The 23,235-nt window shown below is 47.8% G+C and overlaps 1 protein-coding gene across 9 annotated transcripts in view; it reads left to right on the forward strand.

The window, feature by feature from the left end:
- Positions 1-23,235, forward strand: part of LOC120897112 (homeobox protein cut) — a 169,519-nt gene that overhangs the window by 56,271 nt on the left and 90,013 nt on the right. For all 9 annotated transcript variants that reach the window (XM_040301749.1, XM_040301735.1, XM_040301804.1 and 6 more), the window contains exon 3: positions 19,167-19,889. In XM_040301749.1, the coding sequence (XP_040157683.1) occupies positions 19,167-19,889 (723 nt within the window). The remainder of the gene's footprint in view (positions 1-19,166; positions 19,890-23,235) is intronic.

Raw genomic sequence — 23,235 nt, forward strand, 5'->3', positions numbered from 1 at the left:
GATCGAATATTAATAAGCTTCTTACTCGTCTTTGTTGGTGATGGCCGGTGATGGTGGTGGTGATATCGATTGGTGAATGTTGGAATAAAACGCTACAGCGATACAAGAAGAAGAAGAAGAAGAATCTCCAGCATCGAGTTTTCCATTTTCCACGGCAGCTCGAACACGCCCTCGTAGATGTATAAATTTAATTAAATTTCAATAAAATTACACTTTTAATTACGGTATTGATATTTTATTCGGGCCCCTCCCCTCCAACAGCGAAGGGATGGCGCGTATCTCTCCGGCATCTGGCGTCGCTGTGTCTGTTTTGTGTAAAATTTCTTTGTAACTCTTTCCCAAAACTTCTGCCCGTTCTGCCTTGCCCGAAAAACGGTGTCGATTTAGCGCGCGGCACAGCTGGAGTTTTCCAATGTTACAAGCCGATCGGAAAGTATTGCGCTTGAGATATTGGTTCGAAAGATTCTTTCACTTTCCAACCCCAAACTACCCTACCCACCTCCCCCCGCCCATTAGATGGCGACTTTCGATATCGTGTTGTTCGCTTGCCGAAGATGGACCGTGAAATGGGCCGGAAAAATGTGGCATCCAGCGTGCTATTGAGTATTTATTGAAGCAAAGGCTGTCTCTGAAGGTTCCCCACTCGCTTGGAGGGAAAAGGGTCTTTGGAAACTACGCGAAGATGAAATCAATTTATAGAATTCGGAATGATAACGGACACCCGGAGCCGTTGGTGCGTAACTGGATGCTTTTTGGCGAGGAGGAGAAGGAGGAAAAGGGTTTTTCGGAGCGGAAATGGTTATCGGAAAAAGTCGCCATTTGGCTTTGAACAGTCGACAGTGCGTTTTGATGGAAATTGATTTTTAATTAAAATTTACGACGTGATGGACCGGTTTTTTTTGTTCGTTGGGATGAGCTGATGGAGAGAAGAGGATCCACTTTTCCCGTTTATGAAGTGAAAGAACAAACAGAGAATGAAGCTAGTCTTTCCACTGTAAAAGATGCTGGTGGTGGTGGTGATGGTGGTTTGCGTGTCCTCCCGAAGGGGTTGGAAATTCGAAGCACAGTTGTGATTCGTTTGAATTTTATCTATTTGCCGTTGACCAGCAGGAGCAGGTCGGCCCCTTTTGCGCCATTTTGCGTGTGGTGTGGTGGACACTCGCTAATTAGCTATCAAAGGGTTTTTCGGGTGTTGCAGATAGCAGATCTCTCTGTACGGTCGGTCTAGCGGTACGCAATCCATGAGTGGCGAGTCAGCTAGCCAGGTCAGCCTCTAACCCCCGTTCGCTTTGTCCGCTCCTAAGGGAATGGAAAAATCCGCTTTTCCGAGGGCTGGTCCTTTCAAAATATAAATTAGAGACTGCAAGGAGTTTTCTGACCTGTGTGCACGGGCGAAATGATACCTTATTTCAATTACATTTGCGCTGAGTGAGTGAAGAGCGAGGAAAAAATAAGGGTCCACCCGTCGGCCAATACACTTGACCGAGGGGCCGGAAGATAGGGCCCGTTTTCTCTTCTCTTTTTTTTGGTGGGTTCTTCTGCCCCCTCCAATCCTGGGCCTGTTGTGCGAGTGTGTGAATGTGATAATGATGTTAGTAAGCGTAGTCGTCACCCTTCGGGGTTTGGTGTACTATTTGCTTAGGAAGGAATAATAACCTACCCGACGAATCAATACCTATTTACATTTGCCATCCACTCGGTGGAGCCCGGCCGCTCGCTCTTCGGTCTGCACCCAATTAAATATGTATTATTTAATTTCCTTCTCTTATTTTTTGCTCCGTGCACAGACACACACACACATGCCACTCGCCGTTTGAATGTGTTTGTTTCGTCGCCCGGTTTCCACCCACGGTCGTAACGGGCCGGTTTCTTCGCATGTCCTTCGCGGTAAAGTTCTTTTTCGGTGCTGATGGAAAGTGTTTGCTTTTCCGCACAGGTTTTTATTGGAATGGACTGTGCAGCTCAGCCCAGTTACAGACTAATTGCTTCGTTTTGTGTGTGCTGTAGTGCCCTCGTCCTCCCTTGTAAAACACCCTTGCACCACGATCGGGAAGCAGGGAGAGAGCGAGGAAATTAACAAAGATCAAACAAGCATAAATCCTTTCGCTCCACCACGACAGTGTTGCAACGGGCGAGCTGTTACGCTCAGGTCGGTCCAGTTGTCGTTAATTAGCTTTTGTTCTTTCGTCGTGGCGCAATGTGTGCATATCCTTCGACCGGGCTGCCGGGACCGGGATCCTTTTTTCGGGGAACAACCCGGGACGCTGTCGGTTGGATGTGTTGCAGTTCAGGCGGGTTAGCTCGCATCGAGCAAGTAAAAGTTTTTCTCCCACCCGGGGTTGCGCAAAAAAAAACGGGAAAAATGTTACAAATATTTATTTCGTGTGGAATTGGAAAGCGGTAACAAATGGTCAAGCGAGCACATTTGCCTTCGGAAGTAGTTTGTGAATTTTTAAATAGTAATTATCGACCCCTCTCGTGTGTTTTTCTTTCATCCGAATGATGAAGCTGCGCCAAAAAGGAACTTCCCTTGCATTGCTGTTTTCGTGTACGGGAAAAGTCAATGAAACTGTTTCACTACTTTCGTCCCTTTTTGGCACTTTGACACCAGCAGCGATAACACACTAAACTCCACCGTCAAGCTCTCTCTCTCCACAGCTCCACACACACACAGCCAAACACACTTGATCACGTTTAATCTTCCCAATTGCATCGACTCTTCACACGGTGCTCGAATAAAAATCCAATTACCATCCAGTCACGAGCTTCCCGTCCATCAAACGGCGCAAACGGGTCATCATTGCACAAGTGGTCGCCAACAGGTCCGGCGAAAGGCAGAAAAAAGCGCGTAAAGGGAAGGAAAGAAATCACCCCACCGATAAACAAATCCCGGCCAATCTGCAAAATAGTCAAAAATTAACCTTCCCCAAATTGATCCTGTTTGTCTTGTCCGCTGAGCGTACAGTTGCAGCGAACGGATGCACCCTCTGCACGTACTCACACTGCGCCACGGGTGGTACATACCGGGTGTGTTCAAAAGTGCATATGTCCCGTGCATACGACCATGGGGCTGGGGTTGGGGTCGGTCGGTGGCACACAGTATTTAGTGCCGGACGAACATCATCATCGCCATCATCGCCCCATCGGTTTCGAGGGCCTGAGCCTCGCCTCGGCCCGAAATGTGTTTTCCCGCGGAGTTTGTTAATCGTTTGCCGTTGCGCGTGGTCTCAGCTGCAATCATATCGACGATGCACATGACGATGCACATGACGATGATGATGCTGCCGCTGCGTACGATGCCGAAACGAACGGCACACCGGCCAAAGTGCACTGGCGCAAAAATCCAATTACATCCCACTGCATGCGGCGGGAATGCAACCATTGACCATTGCAGTGAGCCGATTTCCACGCATCCTGAGGCGCGGTAGATCGAGCGGAAATGCAGAAATGGAGAAGGGGAGAGGAGTGGACCAAAAAAAAAACACAAACCAAACCACCCAGTTTATCCCGTTACATCCATCGCCTCACCTTCCCTTTCTAGCTGCAATCAAAAAACGCTAAATTCCCACATATTGGGCGCATACTAATTGCGGTCATTTTGCACTGATAACCTCGCGCCCGCTGTCGTCCGGTCCGGGACAGTTTCCTCCAGCCCCATCCCTAACACAAAACCGGGGGGGAAAGGTGAGAATTGCATCCGTTTGCGCATCTCCAGCCCCGATTGTCGATTGTGCATGTGCGCTGTTTACCGTGAAATTGTGAGCCCTAGTGTCTGCAGTTGACTGTGAAAATCAACAGCTCAGGCCATGTGGCCTTCGTTCTTTTTTCTGTGCTTTTTTCCCGTAGGCCTTGCAGCGCACGGCCACCGGGCCAGAACCGGGCCGGATGAGGATGTGAGCATACAGTATGGAGCAGAGATCTCCGGATCACTTGCCCCCGATGGTTGATGGTAGTTGTTATTGTTGGTGCAGCCCGAAACATGCATACACGGCGATGCACGCGTGAACCGTTGCAGAACCGCGGCACTTGCAGAACGGCACATCATTGCCATCCTTTTTGTGTGTTCGTATGTGTGTGTGTGCGGGGGGGGGGGGGGGGGGTTGTGCGCTTTTCTTTCATTTTTTGGCGAGCGTTCGTCGCTTCCTGAATTCCCCCTTTGGGAGTGCTCTCTGCGGTGACCTGTTGTTGTCCGCCGCCCGTGTTTCCTGTGGTTGTTTTGTCCGTTTTTTATTCTGTTTTTTTTTGGGATGCATTCTACTGCCCTTTTGCGTGTGTATCGTGGGGTGGTTTTTTTTCCATTTCAAGTTTGTTGGTTCCGTGTTGAAGGTGAACCTTCGAACCATCAAACCGTCACATTGGGCAATGTCAGTCGGTCGGTCGGTCGGTCTGTTTGCGTTTGTGTTGCTATCATCATCAGTCAATTCATCACGCGTCCTTTTGCCTACATCTCGTCCCATGTGTGTGAGCGGGGTAGAAGCGCCTGGTAAATCGAAAGGATGAAGTGACGAATGGCAGCAATCCCGTTCGACCGTAAGCTGCAATCGTTCGAATCGTTTCGTAGCCTGCAGGATTGGCCGTTTAGAAGCATAAACAAAAACCCACCCACCCGTGCAGATCTTTCAACAAGAACGACCTATCATTCGACACCATCGAACGGTTGCATTGGATTTTGGTTCCAGTGCCGTTTAGGATGACTGCAGCGTACATGACCAGAAGGGAAAGCATACAAATCTCGCTCGAAAAAAAACCCCGCCACACAGAGTGTATGTGTGTGGCCTTTTGCCATACGTGAAGATGAGGTGGCTTAATACGTATGTAAACAGTTTCCTATCCCTCTATGATGCTTCTGCCTCTCACCGGGAAGAGCTCTTCGGGAAGAAATGATCCTTCTAAAAGCCAGTTTGTGTTTCCAGCTCCATACGCCGCTCCATTCGATCGGTGATTTATGCGATGCGACTGGTCTGCCGTGCTCGTTCAGAATTTTCAATGAACTATCCACTGGTTTAAGGCGTCGTTTTTTGTGCCGCTGTCCGCAGAAAAAGCAAAATCCTTTTTTCCGATTGCATTTGAAGAGAATGGACGGGAAGAAGGTTGAGTGAAAAAAACGCACACTCGCACAGGGAAAAGCAAAGGATAAACCGACCCGATCATCGGTGAACCGTACGATGCGATTCGGAAGCACACGGAATGCTCTGTCGGGTGAGATTATGACTTGTAAACATTCGCGTCGAACCACTTCGATAAATCAAAACGCCGGATTTGGCGTCCGCTCGGGCCACGGAAAACGGTTCAGACGTTCGAAAAGCGTCCAGAACCGTCCGGCTTGAGCTTGAGGTTAACCGAACGTGTGCTAACCCTTTAGAGAGAGAGGGAGTTACTGAGGGGACAAAAAAGAACCACGAAGACTCCATCAAATAGCCCTTTACCAGATAACGCGGACGCGCAATGTTTGTGTGTTCGTCTTTTGATGCTTTTATTGCTGCGATGCACATCTCGAGCAAACGTTCAGCGAAAGGAAATTCGCTCGAACTACGCGGCAAAAGGGGAAAAAATGCGTCGAGGATGGGGGAGCATTTTTAGTCCATTGAATTCACATCGACTGGTCGACGCTTACAAAGGATGCAAGTGAAAAATTATTGGATTCAAATCTGGCAGCCCGAGTGTATTGGTTGTTTTATTCCACGTTTCTAGGGTTTTCCACGACCACGACTGCCAATGAATAATCGGGATTTCGTACGATTTTCCCCCTTTATGCGACACATTAATACTGTTGTTCTGTACTGGTGCTCTCTCGTGAAAGCACACACACACAAACGATAGGCAATATCGGTAGAATAATTAAAAATTTATCAATTGGAATTAATGCGCCTTAAACACAACAGCAACATCGTGATTGTGTCGGTTTTATCCCCTCCCCAAGCGTTTGCGTTTGAGCCGTTTTGCTCGTTTGTTTGCTTGCTTTGGTGTGCGCTTTTGTATGTGCATTGTCGATTGCAATTGTTGCACATGACACCGACATCGAACGGGGCGGGTTTAAGGGGACAGGGTAAAAGCTATTATTTTGCAATTAGATGTTTGTTTTGTTCTCTCCACTCGCGGTCAATGCCAGCTGGAGGCGGAGGTTGGGTGCATACGTAATTGGCGATGCATTTTGTGATAGGAATCGCGTCGTGGTGGTTGGTTGCAAGCCATCGCGGGTCATCTGATTGATTGGGCCATCCAAGCTAATTACCCCGAGTACAAGTCGCGACAACTGTATGAAAGAAGAAAATCCACAAAAAGTTTTGAAGGGGGTTTTCAAGGATTTGTTAAATCAATAAATAATTCACTGCTACTGATTTCAAGTCGTCAAGCACAAACACACCAGTCCCTAGACGCCGTTTTTCACGAGATGAATTCAAGCAGCAACCCAAAAAAAAACCTCAATTTTTGTGCAAAATTTGAAAGCAGCTATCGAAATAAAAAGAAAAACGAACGACCGGCGGTTTTAGAAAACCTCCTCCTCCTCCTCCTTCGACCGGGCAAGCGGTCGATGATTTTGTAGAATGCAGCGCCGAATGTCAGGATTTACAGATTTTAATGGAAAGCAAATATTTGCCACCAGTCAACCGAGTGCCGGTCGGACACACTCTTCGACCTGCGCCTTCCAAACCAGCAATCCATTGGCTTGGCGCATGAATTTATGATGGTCTGTCGCTCGCGGTGGAGTGGACCCGATTTTGGCGATGTTGCGGCAGGCCGTTCAGTTCCCTGAAGTGTATTTTTTCCCCGTTGCATCTTGTTCCTTTAACTCGCGCCGGGATTTTGGGGCGTCTTTCATTCGGCACCGGCAGCCGGATTGAACCCAATTTTTGTACGAGACGATGTTGTTGCTATCTATTGCGGTTACCCTACACAGCCACATGGTTCCGGTGGAGGTCGTCGTTTAGAATTTGCCCCTCGGAACGCAAGCGAATCGAGCGCTGTGCATCGATACGCAAAAAAAGCCGTCTAGCGAACGAATTTCGCAGAATCTGGTGGTCGGGTTAATGATGGTTCCGACAACGACGACGACGTCGACGACGCTGTTTGATTCTTGCTCCATCGAGCATCGGCAGTGGCCACCGGGCGCAACTACAATGACGGTCATTCATAAATATTTAAAGTGGATTTTAATCACGAAAGTCATCCCGAGCGATGGCTGAAGGTTGGGCAGTCAGTCCCGAAATTCGTCGGGTGTCGGGTTGGTCGGGTGGTTGATGTTTGTTTTGCTTCATTTCTTTTCAGTTTTCTACCCAGCAGCACACTTTCCAACAGATCGAATTCCACACAAAAACACTCAAAGTTGGTGGTTATTTTCCGAATGTTGCATCTTCCGAGCGTCGCTTTTTACTGAGATGATATTGGTCGTGATTGTTTCCTGCCCTACCCGGCCCTTTTGCTTGTTGGAGTGTCTCTAGAGCTGCTCCGAAGATTTGCTCTTGATACGCCTTAAGGTTGCAGACATCCACTTAAGATGTTTACAAATCATTTCACCAAAGCATGCACCGAAATGCGGGAGTGCGCACAGTGGCCAGCGAGCACGCGGGCGTCCGGAAGTCAAACAAAGAAGCAGTGTAGCAGGAAATGGAGATAAATTTGTAATCCTACGCAGCTCACGGAAGCTGTCGAATTTTATGAATACCAAATTAACAACATTAACCGCTTCGGGAGTCGGTGAAGTCGATTTTTGGAGCGTCTGGAGGCGTCAAGGGATCGTCTCTCCGGTGGGTTGGAGTGGTGCTGGGTGCTGGGGCCCAGTATCCCAGGTATTAGTAATGATCCGACAAGCACCAGCACCGGCAAACCGCCCCAAGGAAAAGGGTGCCCCGAAGGTCGTCGATACTGGCACCCACCGCACAGCCGACAGTATGGCGGTGTTTATTGTTATCGTTTTCTCGATAATGGAGATAACATTTCTCCAGCGTCGGCTCGGATCGGCTACATTTGCGAGCGAGATAATTACCTTTGGAAGAGGTGCAGAGTGGAGGAGGAGAATGCGCTAGTAAAAGATGTTTAACGTCTTACGGTTGCTGTGCTATCGAACTATAATTAAAGAATGGTTTGCGTTTGCGTTGGCCAAGAAGAAGATGTGCAAATGGCAATGGTTTCATTATCTAATTGAATTTCATTGCTGGTGGGAGGCCGTCGGCGGCAGCAGCAGCAGCAGCAGTCAATAAATGGCCATTTCTATTCTAATGTATCGACCATCTTGTCGTTGTCGGGGCTGGTGAATACCCGGCGGAGCAATATTCATGACGTTGTCATCTCGATTTGACGCGCACCCGTGACGTAGTCACTCCGAATGTTGCAAAACTGACATTAGCTCTCGCTCTCCGCACCACATCCTTCGATTGATTGATTATGTGCTGTCAAAAGCGTACTTCTTTGCAGCATACCCACCACACTCCTGGCACATGGAACCCGTTATCAAGCGCTCGTTTCAACCCCGTGGACGGGTGTGTGTGTGTGTGGCTGCGTATGAGCTTAATTATTTTCAATCTTCAGCTTCTCCAGCCACGCGCTGGAAGGCGTCAAGATGTGGTATCGCTGGTGTGGTCTCCTTCCCTCGACACGCGAAGGCACACACATACACACACTCGCATACGTTTTATCGAACAGTTGAGCTGACTGTGGCACATTCTTATCACATCCCTCACGTCTGACTTCCCACTCCCCCGCACCCACTTCCCTGGGGACACAGGAACTGAACCATTTGTTTGTTTATAAATAGGTTCCAGAAGGATGTGTGATATAGAGCACGGCCCGTTTCCTCCATCGCTGTGTGCGCGGGTCGAAAGACTACGTTGCCAACATTGGTTCCCATTCCTATCGTTTTTAACACACACACACGCATCATATTTATTATTGTTCGTCAAAACTTCTGATCAGCCGCAGCAGAAGAAAAGACCTGTCGCGGGGTCGATGAAAAAGCTTCCAAGGAACTTGAGCTCATCAATTTTTGCACACCTTCTCACCCCAGTGCAGTTCTTTCCTGTTCGCAGGCTGCCTTTAAGGTTGCTGCTGAGCATGACATAATGTAAGGAGATAATGATTTTGTCGTTAAAAGCGACCATATAGGCGTTTGGGCGGGTGCGCGCGTTGTTGGCATTTTTCCATTGATTAGCACCAAGGGATGTGCAGGGAGTGGCACGGGGATGCGATGGGATGCGCTGTTTTTAACGAGAGAACCATTGCCATGCCACACATTGCCCTCGGAAAGGGGACGAGAAGCTGGAGATGTGTGTTGGGCGTACGGGTGAAAATTCATCAAATATGATAATGAATAGAAATAAATTTTCCTCCAACGCGTGGTGGTGAGGGAGGAACGCTGATTTTGAAGGAGGCTAATTTATAATCTTCACCCCCGTTGGACCCGTTTCCCCCTTTTTCGTCGCGCAAGCAGCTGGTTATGGCGGGTGTTAATCAAAGCGAATGTGAATATGATCGGTCGATTTTTTAGCTTGAAATGTTTGTTCAAAACCTGCAGAAAACGCGTTAAACGAGCTGGAGGGGTTCGTAAAAACGCTGACATATCGGTGTGAGCGGACTGATAAGTGGCCCCAATACGATTAATTATACAACACAGCAGATACTTTATTTTAATATATTTAGTTGAAAACTCCTTCTAAAATGGATATTTTAGAATAAAGATTCTAAATATCATAATTTTGCATAAAAACAGCGAATTCCATGACGTAATTCATGAATAAAGCCGCCTCAAAAACCATCGGAGGGAGGAACAATTTCGATTAACCTATCACTCACTCCCCTCTTCGGCTTTCCCATTCAAAGCGCAGGCTTTTCCGCGGCCACTAGGGCAAACAGGTCGACCTGTCACAGTTCAACTGGTATCGTTGTTTACCTTCTCCACGGTATGCCGCGTTTCCCTTCGCGTTTTTTTTTTTTATTTTCATCTTGCTTTGCTCTTTCTCATCACCCCCGTCCACTCTTCCGGTAATTGATATCACTTTTTTCTAATCTGCCTTATCATTATTGCTTCTCGCTTCCCATTTTCCCCGCTCCCCGGTTGAAGCGTTTTCCGTTCCGAGGTCAATTTTTGCCCTTATTTACCGTTCTTTTTTATCCTGACGAAGCATAAAGATCGAACAAGATGAAAAGTCCCGCCTCCTGTTTGGTGCGCAGTTTTTTTTCCTAGGTTTTGTGTTTTCCCCATTCAGGTCGAACAGGAATAAAAGTTTTCCCATTTTCCATCACTTGTTAGAAGTGGGGAAAAAAAACCGAAAACAAGACAAAAAAGTGGCACACCGTGGTGACTCGATTTTCGATTCCCGAACGACTTTGCCATTTATTCAAATTTTACAATCATTGTTGTCTGTTATTATTACCGTCACCACGGATGAGCCACGCTCGTTGCTGTTTCATGCTGGCGGTTGTTTTGTCTTGTTTTTTTTTGTGTTTCGACGGGGAAGCAAGAAAACGAGCCAGGAGAGTTCGCGGGATAATCGTGGGCACAAAACGCATCCTCGCATTCATCCCATCCCACCCCATGGGAGTTCTCCGTTGCACTGCTCCCTCTGCGCACCCTCTCAGCAATTGGCGGTGGAAGATTTTCCGCGAAAGCACCGACGAGAAACATTGGGTCGAACGTCAAACGTGAATAAAGTTAAATTAAACCAGCAAACGCAGCTTGTGCTTCTGTGCCGATCTGAATCCGACTACAAACTCCCTCACACATACACACAGAGAGTGTGGGAGGGAGCAATGGAAAATAGCGACGGAAATGGAGCAACCATAGAAATAAATAAAAAATGAGCTGATAAGGACTGATTGTCGTCCGCTGCTCCCTTCCCTCGACGCCCTTCCCTCCACGGTGGTGGATATCTTCGTCAATTTCTTGTCATGCTATTGTTTCCGCCTTCCGCCTTTCCCAAGACAGTTCAAGAAATGGCCTACCTACTTCAACGACGGGCTCACGCAAAGGGTCGACGACGACGACGACGACAAATTGTGGATCGATTCGGAACGATAAATAGAGAAAGAGCAGCTCGCCTCTTGCTGGGTGAATGAATGGGCACACGCACAAGTGCGCTCCAGCACTGTGACGGGGAGGTTTGGTGTGTTTGTAAGTGATGTTAGGAGAACAATCGAATGACAAATAATAGGCCGGCCTCAACGACCGACCAACGGAAGCAAATTTTGGGATGTGGCGTTTTTTTACGCTCGATAGTTAACCGAACAACTCATCGGAGGCCCGCAAGGGAAGAGATGACATTCATTGTGGAGCAATGCCGAAGGGTGGTGTGATGGTTTGTGCGTTTGGGTGGCACTCGGAACTGAGGTCTGAGTGTCGATACAATATTTTTTCCACCGTGGACGAGATTTGTTGGACGAGATAAAGGAAAACAATTTTCAAGAATTAATCGAAATTGTATTCCAGTGTGCTCGTTATGTGTTTGCGTCTTCTGCCTCCACACAGTGCACAAGAATAATCTCCACCACGGTCTCGAAGCTGTGCTGGATGGGTCCAAAACTAAAGCAGAGGATGGAAAGAATGTGGTTAGGCCACGCGGGGTGGGGTTAGCGGTCGGACGGCATGGCAGTGGAGCAGCAGTTCCATTGTTCGCAGCAGATCTGCGTGGGAAATTCGACATCCGCGAGCCGTCCATCGACCGCTTTCGAAGCGTGTAATAAAACAGAAACCGAACGAGCAAGTGAACTCGAGTGACGTGGCACCAAAACCGCTAAGGAACTTACCCCCGAAAAACACTTTATCAAGCACCTGAGGAAAGGTTGTGTCGCTGTTTATGAGATTGTGAACGTTGGACGCCCCAAACCGGAAGCGTCGCACAAAGCGCAAAGATTTATGTTTTGCACTTGATTGAAAGACTTGCTTCAATCGATCGATCGTAGGTTTATTGTTCGATGTTGAGCAGAAGTTGAATCATCAAAATTCGATTAAATGATACAGCGTTGTCTTGCGGGAAGGTTGCGTGTTTGCCTCACAACATACTAACTAATATCGGATTCAATTTAACTTCCACCGTTCAGTGAGAATTACAGAAGTTTTCGAGAATCAATTGCTCACCCTCCTTATCGGGCTTCGGCTCATCCACCCATCCACTTCCCTGGTGCCGTTTGCAGCATCATTTCAAAAGATATGAAATCGAATTTTCAATGAGCACTCATTCGCCGTCATTTCATTAGTCACGCCGCGTCGTGTCCCAGGGCAAACGAGCACATGCACAGGGGTCGCCATCGCAGCGCAGCGCACGATGGGCGTGAGGAATAATTTTATCAAACAAAACATCTTAATACTCGGGCTAAATGGATCGTAATGAAACTGTCGATATCGTATTATGGACGGTCGGTTTTGGAACATGTTTGCTGGTAGGGACCGGACCTGCTTCTCGTCTTCCCCGTTGAACACCGACGGCGAACCAGTCGAGCGGAGAGGCAAAATACGGGTCGTTCGGCGCTTGGGTTTTAATAGTTTTCGGTTCGATATCGGTGACGACCGTTTGTGAGTGTGTGTGTGTGTGTGTGTGTAAGTGTTTGATTCAGATTGTTCCAAGTGGATCCCAGAAGCGGGAAGTGAATGAATATTTGGGAGAGTTTTTTTTACGATCAATTAAACCGCAATATACGGGTAATATGTTTTAAGTCTCGTTTGATGAACGATGAAGTACATTGTGGACGTTTGAAATGTGTGAACACTTCACAGCGATTGATAATTTATTTATTTGGATTATATGTTAGAAAACTATGAATTATTTTTTACTCTTCAAAACCAAAAGTTGTATGTAAATATAACCGTTAAACATTAAATTCTCTACAGCGCTCATGCTCGTCATCATCATTCCCTACAAAAAGAGGTAACGGAAGTGAACATCCTTTGCCAAAGGGGAATCTTTTCGTATTTCCGGTTTAATTGATGCTCATCAGAAGCCTTTTCTTATGCTCACCCTCTTTGTTGCGTCCTCATCATTCGCCGTAGCAAACGGGTTCCCCAACAGACAAATCGGTACATTACACGAAAGCCATAAAAGTTATTGAACAACTGAATTATATTTCGCATTATAGCTGCCAGAAATCCAACCAACAGATGAAAAAAAACAGAAACAGCAAGGATTCCCATTAATGAAGTACTCAAAATCCTCAGTACCTCAACTGCCCGCCCACAAAGACCGCAGACGAAAGGGCGCAGTAACTCTCAAAAATAATACACCTTCCTCAGGTCCTTATCAAAGGGTTGGCCTTTCCATCGCTCGCAATGACTCGGAAGCATCCAATAAATTGACGAAAATTCCAACGATGTTGTACCGCCGTGTAAGCCATCCTTTCGCAAAGTCGTTCACATTTTTGCCTATCCTGCACATAGCAACAACAAAAAAACTGGGAACCTCTTCCCAGATTGGTCATTGAAGAGTTGAGTGCTACAGGAAACTCGCGGTACCAGCATTTGGCTTTCGAAATACTTTTACATCCCATCGAACGGCAGGAACGGCGGTTCTCTCTCCCCGGTTCCCGTTTCTGCTGCCTTTTCGAGTGCGGTTTTCCTATTTCGGAACATTTTAATGAGTGATTCAACGGACTGTCTTTCCCCACCAAGCTGAAGGGTCTTGTTAGACAAGATCTTCATCAATCGCTGAACAAATCGCACATTTACGGCAGCAGCAGCAGCTCAACAAAAAAAGATAATCTCTTCGCTTGGGCGGTAAACCCTCTCCCATCGCCCGGGAGACAACCCCGGGGAGAACCTCAGAAAAAAGAAAGGATCGAATTCGAAAAAGGGTTAAAAATTTGATTAAAATTTCTCAAACCCACTTCGGGAAATGCTCATCCTTTCTTTTTTTCCCAGTGCTCGATTCGTTGGCTTCTAATATTGGCTTTTTAGCTAATTAAGCGAGTGCGATTTTACACTTTTTTCTTCCTCAATCTGTTCCCCCGAAAGGAAAAGTACAACCCGTTTTAGAATCTTTTGATCCGATCCATGCTGCCTGTGCCACCCGCTTCCCTTGCAGGGTGTTGATAACGATGGCCGGAAGCAAAAATCGAAAGGTCTTTGAGATTGTTTTTGAGGCTCGGTTTTTCTGTTTTTTCGTTTGGCTCCATCATTTACCATTGAGCAGGGTTGAGGCTGCATCTCGCAAAGAAAACCGAAATGTTCAAAAATTAATGCCCGGTGTGGTGTGGCGTGGATGAAAAAATCGCTCAACCGAATTGAATTCAATAACGTCCCGGCTTAAATTTCACTACCATAAATCATACAGCACGCCAAACAGCAACTACAACTGCACAGCCGAACGCACAGAGAACAGTGCGGGAATTGGTAATTGAGCGTTCGTTGTCCTCACCTGGAGTGCGGAGAACGGGGACCAGGGAGTGCAGCGGGAACCCACAGAATGGGATGACGAATTTCGTCATTCCATCGCGTGATTGTCGAAGACATTGAGGGGAAAACGCACACACACACACAGAAGGAAGAGGATGCTGAGGACGATATAGGAAGAGGAAAAAAACGAGATCATCTTATTATTCAAATGAGCATACATTTATTGTGTTTGATTCATGCATTGTGCCCGAAATGGTCCGGAAAGAGCGACGAGCGGGCATATGCCAACAACAACAACAACAAAAGCCACCGAAGGAAGTGATGCAGGGACGAAGGGAGCGGAAGCGTAAGACCTTCGGGGATCGGGACCATCACACAGGCACACGGATTAAAAGGCGGGAGGGCGGCAAAAGGAATTTCTGATCGTCGAGCGCTGGGGTATTGATGTTCGGGAACGGGGTACGCTCCAAGGGCTGGCGGTGGTAGACAGACGAAGCTTGAACAGACTGTGAGAAATATCTAAATCGAATCTGGTCGAAGTACAGACGGGTACAGTGCGCGGCAAAGGCAGCAAACACACACAAAAAAAGAAGCTCGATCCTTACCGAAATTGAATCGACATGACGTTTTTCCCTCCCAGATCAACGGGTGTGCGAGAGTGTGGTGAAGGAAGGCTGGCGAAGAAGCGCTACGGGCACATCGGCTCGGGCACGATGAATGGAAAGATGGTTCGGAATGAATGAAAAAAAGTGAAACGACATCTTATGCGATCATCATTCCCGCGATCTTGGCCACCAGACCGACACCGATCGGGAAATGGAAAAGGGTACAACGCACGGGGAGGACACACAACGGGACGCAGTATGTGTATGAGTGTGAATGAATGAAAAATAATATTTAAGAAATAGAGAAGCAAAAACCTCCACGTCGTCGACGGCGATATGGTAATGATGGGAAAATGATGCCAAACTGTAAGTGAAAACGAGTCACAAAAAATGGCATTCAACTCAAAAGTCTACCAATGAATGTGGCTGTGTCGATGGTGGTGGTGGTGGTGGTGGTGGAAGTTGGGGTCTCATTCACATTGGAACGCATCTGTGCATAAATTAATATCGCCGGTCTAGCGATGCAGACCGAGTGACAGATTGAGGGCAGGGCAAATAAATGAATGAACGTGCATTCGATTTGGTGCTCTTGAATGGTCGAGATATGCCAATGCCAAGAGCCGTTTGAGCCGTTGTGCTGAGTTTCGGGCCCACGGACTGTGTTTCACGCGCTAATTACGCCCGGCCAAAGACTTTGTTCCAAACTATTGTGACAATTTCGATTATCGCGCTGATGTTGGGTCCAAGTCCATCTGCTTCGTGTCGTCTCGAGCTGTCAAATGTCATTCCAGCAACTACTCCAGCTGTGGTACACGTTGGAGAACCTGGATGAAACGCCGTCTTCCAAACCAAATACAACAATCTTCGCCTAGTCGCGCCCAGCTGGAAGTGCATCCGTTGTGATCGATCGGGACCGTCACACACACACACACACACTCGGGGTCGGGTCGCTGGTGAAATGCGCATGTGCTTCAGGGCCGTGGCGTCTCGGTAGTATCGTATCGCATTGGAATCGGTGGGCTGGTATCGGTGATCGAAATGCAAACGGGCGTAAGAGAGAAAGCCACTTGGCGCTTTCGAACGAGACAGCTCCAATTGCATATCCCAATTGCAACTGCAAAACTGCATCAACACACACACACAGGCAAACAGACCATCGGCATCGGTGTTGGTGAAAGCGTTGTCAATACCAATCCGTTCGATCTGTTTGCGTACTCAAGTGCAAATGGGATGGAACTACCCACGACTCGTGATGGTGGAATGGTGAAGAACGATTGGGGGAAAAAAAAGAAACCACCGCCAGACAGACAACGCTGAACCTTTAACCTTCACAATGCGTATGAAGGCGGGTACTGGGCGGGTTGGGCTTTAGTGCTGCGCTGCCGATGACAAAAACTGATACTTATCAGCAATTAATGTTGCCGAGAGCCCCGCCACGCTCATGTCAAGTGCAGCGAATGGTCAACCGCAGACCAATTGCACTGCGGCGCGAGACAATGCAATATCCGCCCCGTGCACATACGCTAGCGGTGGGGTGGGGGGGGGGAGGGCGACCGGAAAGCTGGTCATCCAATTGTCAGCTCATCGATGCGTTTTATGTGCGATTTTCCGGCCCAACATAAAACGCCCACCGAACATTTGCATGCGCGTACGCATGGACGGTGCGAAAATGGTGGGGGTTGTGAAAATTGAATGGAAAATTACTACCATTCGTCGTTATCGTTTTTTTTTTGTTCGTCCCCGGTGTCCATGATCTCATCCTGTACGGCGAGCATCTGTTTTCAATGTTCAGCCTTTGTTTACAGCAATTTTCAATAAAACCAACCGAGCCATTTTTAAATCGGTACAACTGCTAGAATGTCTGGTGCGAGCGTACGAAGGGATTTGGTTTAAATTTTCCATTAACGCGTATCTGGCGTTTTGGGTTGGAAACATTGAACGGCAAATCGAATTCATTTAATTGTTCGCTGTTTGCCACATGTTTGCCAACTTCACTCGCTAATATCGATGCATCATCATATTAGGGCGATTTGGTGAAGCAAAGCTACCAACTCATCTCGATATCGCCACGATGCACGATAGCGCAATGCAGTTCGGTTCCGCGCCAGACGGTTTGGGTATTTGTTTTGCCCGGCATGCTGACCCTTTCCCGCAATGGCACTGGCTGGCTGGTGGCTATAATTACAGCATTAATTATCCAAATAATTATCGCACGCCTTTCGACGCTGCTCCGCAGGGTTTTCGTGTGGAAAAGTCGTTTTTCAATCAAACTGCGGTTGCCGTTGGGTGGTGGTGGTGGTGTTTTTAAAATGAATCGCTAGCCAAAACAAACGCCCCATAACGCGCACAAGAATTCCATAGTCGTTCTCGGCTACCCCAACGTGTATGAACCGAGCGAAACCGAGCGAAGTTGCCAAACAGATGGCTCCATGCGTCGCGATTTTTACATTCCCATGTACCGCACCGGAAGCGAAATGCTTTGCACGCGTTTCCTAGTTCCGTTTCCCTAGCTGAAGTGGTGGTGGTGGTGCTGGTGCATGGAGGTTTACCAAAACATGCCTCAAACCACTCAGCTCGGTGTATCCAAAACAGCGAAGTGGATAAATATGGATAATCGATAGCTCCGCGTGAGCCCGGAGGAAGTTGGTTCGAAATGTAACTGATCTATTTTTAAGCATCGCGCCCATCTCCTCTTAAGAGAGTAAAATGCGATCCAGAACGCGCGTCAGCTTGTTTAGATGCCCCATTCTGAGTGTGATCTTGTCACAAAACAACCACTCACGATCGCGATTGATCCTCGCTCACAGTCACGTGTCACTGTCAGTCTCGCTGGGCGCGCGCGCGCGTGAAACGGAAACATTGCTTATGCGCCATCGATCATGCGCCCCGCTTCACGCGTAGAGATCAAAAATTTTGCTCACACCAGCATCAAACACGGCGGCGACTGGATTAAAATATTAATTGCAACATTAATTAAGCACGGTGCACGGCTGCGCGGGCCTGTCCGTTCGAGAGGGAGGTGCCGCTCCATAACGCACTTCTTAGAAAGCGATGCGTGTGTGTGTATGTGTGAGTGCGCATGTTTATCTTGCTAATTGGATCAATTTTCACGCGTTCAATATTCCTCGAAACCGTTCGACGACCTTCCCGACGACGATGCTGGCCTGGGCGACGCTGGCAGCAGGCGTAGCAAACACTTGTCCCGGGCATGTTGCTGGGCCGGTGTGAAGATTGAGAAATTTATGTTGCCCTTCGGCGTCTCCATGCTCATCATCTCCACTCTTGGTCGATCGGACGATGTTTATTTACCTTGTCGAGAGCCGAAGAAATGGGCGCCTTCCTTCGCACACAAACTATCATCAGCTCGAGAAGTCACGGCCCCAAGGAGTGTGGGTAGTGAAATTTTTGAACCGGCTTGTAACAACATTTCCTCAACCAGGGCTGTATCGGAGCGGCTTTTAGTCGGATGCTTTGAGAATTCGATATTTATAGTCTATTAGCTTCGATTTCCGTCGTTCAGGCGAGTGTTGGTGAAGTTTGCTTTGAAGTTTTGAACATGAATCATTCCTGCATTAGAGCGATTGGGTGCGCAAAAAACAAGACCCTTAACAGGTGCATTAGATGTAATGAGTTGTCGTTTTCGCTTGTCGGGGCTTTTCCTTGGGCAATGCGACTGCTTGGATACGTGTGACTCCTTCAAAGTGTGTTTTCGGAAGTGGCCTTGATCGGTGTAAAAAAGGCACATCTTACAACACACAACAGGGGAGAGAAGAAGAAAAAAAAACACAATACAACAGCCCACGTGTTTACGCAAAAGGAAGGATGACGAACACGGCGCGAGTGCGTGAAGGTGCTGACTGGCCGAGTACAGACAATCGTAAAAATTCAATTTAACACAAATTGACGGACCACCGTACCGGGTACACCAACGACCGGCCACGTTTAATGGCTGCGTACGTACGTGTGTTCGGTCGTTCGGGGTAACGTGTTTTATTCGATGCGATTAATTTAAATCTTTTCAAGAACATTCGAAGGACACGAACGCCCTGCCGGCGGGGTTTGCGGGGCAAGGGATGTATGGTCAGGAATCGAGATAACTGCTAACGATCGTTGGTGCGATGTTGAAACGATTTTAATTCTTTTCGCGGCGAAAAGCCACCCGAACGGCAACAAACAAAAAACACAAAGATCCCATATACTAATGAACCGGTTTGTTTTATTTTCTCCCCCACTCGATTCCATTACAGCGTGCCACGTTGGCGGAAAAGGAGGTAAACTCGCTCAAGGAGAAACTGTCGACCACGGACCGCGGAGTCAGCAACAACAACAACAACAACAATAACGACGGTAACGATATGGACGTCACGGCACCGCCACTACCGCCATCGCTTGCCACCTCGGCGACACTGCCACCGTCCCTGCCACTGGCCACGTCGCCGACACCACCGACGGTCTCCTCGCCGATGATCGTCGAACAGAACGGTATCACACCACCATCGCCCTCGACCACACCGGTCTCCGAGAGCGGCAGCATCCATCGTCCGGAGGGAGCGCTCAGTCCGAGCGAAAAGCCCCACGGCGGAGCTCGATCACCGATGGCGCGCGCCCGCACACCGGACCTCGATCGTAAGGTGCAGCAGGAGCTGGCCGCTCTGGCGCACTCCATCAACAACAACAACTGCCTCGCCAGCAGTAACAACAATCACAGCAGCAATCGATCGCCGACCCAATCGCCGCCGACCACGGTTGGCGACAAGATGGATTACGACAGTGCGACAGGCGTGTCGAAGGGCAAGACGAAGGAAGAGTCGACCGTCAGCGAGTGCCACAAAGCGAGCAGCAGTGAGAAGCTGAACCACTCTGCGGAAACGAACTGCAGCGGAGGCGAAACGGACTCCCCGGCCAAGGAGCCGGCGCTGGACAGCAGAACAAGATCCCTGACGGAGGAGCTATCGGCTAAGGATCGTGAGGTAAGTGTCGAGAGTGCGGAGATGATTTTGAAAAGAAAGAAAAAACATTGCTCGAAACAATAGCGTTTGCATAGCAATCATCGTATAATTTCTTGATGAGTTAACCATATCCCTCGGCGAAGAAGAAAGGACACTTAGCAGTAGTTCATGTTCTGGGAAGCGTTACCCTAGAAGATAAAAGACTAAAAACCCAAAACGTAGGATGCAGTCACAGGGAGGGGGTGTTCAGCTTCAAAGCTGCAGGATGTAAAACCCTCCGGTGATAGGGATTCAAGAAATAATTCTTGATTTTATCGAGCCGCCAGCGGATGGATTTCGCTTTTAAAAGATAGCTCACACTCACACAAACAGAAGAAAAAAATGCCTTTGATTAATTTCACCACATTTTTTAATTAAATCTTCGGTTGGAAAGCATTTTCCCCTTTTTTTCGGTGCTTTATTTTTCGGTATTCATTGCAACCTTGCTGGCATCTTTTATGCCCATTGTGATAAAAAGAAAAGCAGCATAGATGAGCAGAACGGAAGGAGAGAACGAACAAAACAGAAAAAAAACCTGGAAAGAACCCTCACCATCCGCGGGTGGTCAGCAGAGTCCTGGGACCCAAACCAGCTGCATCCCGCTGGTGGGGACTGTGGCGTAGCAGGGCGATGGTAACGGTAACCACCACGCGTGGGGAGGAAGAAAAACAAGCTTTTGATTTATATTTGCTGAAAAATAATGAAAAACTTTTTTATCCGTTCGAATCACGGCGAAACAAGCAGCAGGTTCGGTTGGGCGGGTGACCATATTGAGGGATGGAAAACAATTCAAAGGATCTTGGAATCGTGGGGCTAAAGTCTAAAGCGAACCAGCAGATGAAGAAGGAAAAAGCATTAACAACATGAAATGTAACAAATGAACGGAAGAAAAGAGTTTTCTTACCCTCGAACCGGGGGAGGGGGGACGCTTTCGCCTTTGCTGCACTGCCACTGACCACACAAGAAACAAAGATCAATAGGGACCGTTGTTTTGGGGAGGGGTGGGGCGAGTACACCAGCTGAGTGGGGTTAGTACAACAGTACAACATAGTTATTAAAGAGTAAAAGTTTGCCAAAAACATCCTCATTTTTCCTGCCCGGGTTCCATTCTTTGGAAAATATTAATAAAAAACAAAACACACAAGAACGAATGAAAAGCAACAGTACAGGAACGGCAAAAAAAAACCGCAACCCGCCAAAGTAACAAAAATGCCACAAAAAAGGACCGCGTAGTGGGGGTAAAAAAACGTCCTCCAATCCAAAATGTTTCAAATAACAATACAATCGGTTTTTTATTACATAATTTATACACAATTCATTGAATTTCGCTTTTGTGGCCACGGATGTTTTGCGGGGGGTGAGGTTGGATTGAGGAACCAAGCGCGCGCTAAGAGTTCTTTTTTTGTGTGTGCGTTCCCTTTCCACGCCAAGGATCCGTTTACGAGTTTTCAAAGGAAAATACAGTGCAGGCAACTTTTCCTTGCAAGGGGTTTGATTTTTTTTGGTATGCTGTTCTGGTTGCCATCTCCCGGTAAAACACCAACGCTTGATTGACGCTCCAGGTTTGGGCAAAGTGGGGAGATCGCCTTCCGCCTTCCGATGGGTGATGGTGATGGGTGTTTGAAGCGAAGGAAGTAGAAAAAAAACGCCATAAAAAGTACGCAACGCACCCTTCAATGAATGTCGCTTGTGCGTGTCATAACAGCTTACTTCCTTCGTGCTGCTGGCTGCTGGTGGAACGTGTATCCATGTACGCCACCAGAGAACGCCCAAAACCAAACATTCTCCTTCCTCTTCCTTCCCTCAAACGCCCCTGTTTGTGTGTGTGTGCGCTCAAATAATCTCTTCATTGTGGCAAATCGAATCTTGTGAATCGAATGTTTTCATGTCATTCTACCGCACCGGGAGTGAGTCTTTTTTTTCGAGAAGGGACGGCCAATTTCCTTTTTTTTTGCTTTTCGCTGCCCTTCCCAACCAAGGCAAGAGTGTGATAAGAAGATGTTGTACGGCCCGAGTGAAGGAGGAATACAACACGGACGCACGCACCCACCACCACCACCACCAAACAAACGAGTCGATAAAAATCGCTTGTTGATTCTCGTTTTCCAATCACGGGGCCCACCCTAGTCAAGGGTGAAACTTTTCTCTCGCCACAACAAGCGAGTGCGGCAAACCTTCTTTTCACACGACCCGGCCTAATGAAGACGCTGTGCTGCGGAGAGGAAGGAGAAGGTCTTGGTGGCCACTTGAGGAATTAGTAAGATACACTCGTAAATCCACTTATCGACCAAACCCAAGACTTTCTGCCTCCCTCGGCAGGCGCACGGTTAGGCGCAAAAGGCCATTCTTAAAAGGTGATGGAAGTTTGACCGGCAAAGTTCGCCTTTGACCGGCCACACTAGACAACCATTTCCTTCGGCAAAGGACCTGGGCGCAAGAAGAAGGACGGCCGAAGGTTTGTTTGTTTACTTACGATGAACGGTTGCTTGCCTTTCGTGTTGGGATTCCTTTTTGTGGGCCGGTTTTTTTGTGCTACTTTTGTTGCTGCTACTCCCATGAAGCAGGAGATGCCGGGCATCTTTTGGTGTCGAAGATTTCGAGGGGGTGATTTATCGCCTTATTTTCCACCCGAAGGATCAAAGGCGCCACACAAACAGGCGGACGAATATTGAAAACATTTTCCTCCGACAGCTTCTTCTGCTTCTGCTGTTGTTCGGTTGTCCTTTCTTCTGGAGCAAAACAGTCTGACCACAGACGACACGCGGCCAAATCATTTGCATTCCTTACGATTTGACCTGTTTGCGGCCACTTTTCTGCTCAATTTTTTACCAATCATACGCGCCTTCTTCATTTTTTGTGCTCCTCTATTTCCATAACAGAAAGGTCGCCAGAAACAAAAAGGTCGCTGTATCAATAAAGAATAGCGAAAGTGAACGGAAGGACTTTTCACCTTTTTGCGGGGCGCATCGGATCCTGTGACGAGTTTTCCAGTTGATTTGTTGACGATGGAAACGATTTTCACGCCCCGAAAGTCCGCAGCCCGTGGCCCTTACGGGCAGGTCGGGGAAAATCCTTTGGCTTCCTTTCGTTTTACGGCTGAAGGAAAATAAACAATATCCAATTTCCTGAGCTGTTTTTTTGTCTTCTCTCTCTTTTCCCACCCACTGGAATATGGTTTGAACGTTTGAGAATGTTGTGTTTTCTCTCCTTCTTCTTCTCCTCGGTCGGTGTGCTGCTGCTGGAGTATCAGTTTCCCACGGGTTTTCCTCGGTCTGGCACGTTCGTAAAACGGCGATGGTTTGTCAATAAGTTATTATCTTGTTTACGG

This window comes from Anopheles arabiensis, chromosome 2 (assembly GCF_016920715.1).
Source record: "Anopheles arabiensis isolate DONGOLA chromosome 2, AaraD3, whole genome shotgun sequence".
In the NCBI taxonomy this organism is placed as follows: Eukaryota; Metazoa; Arthropoda; class Insecta; order Diptera; family Culicidae; genus Anopheles; species Anopheles arabiensis.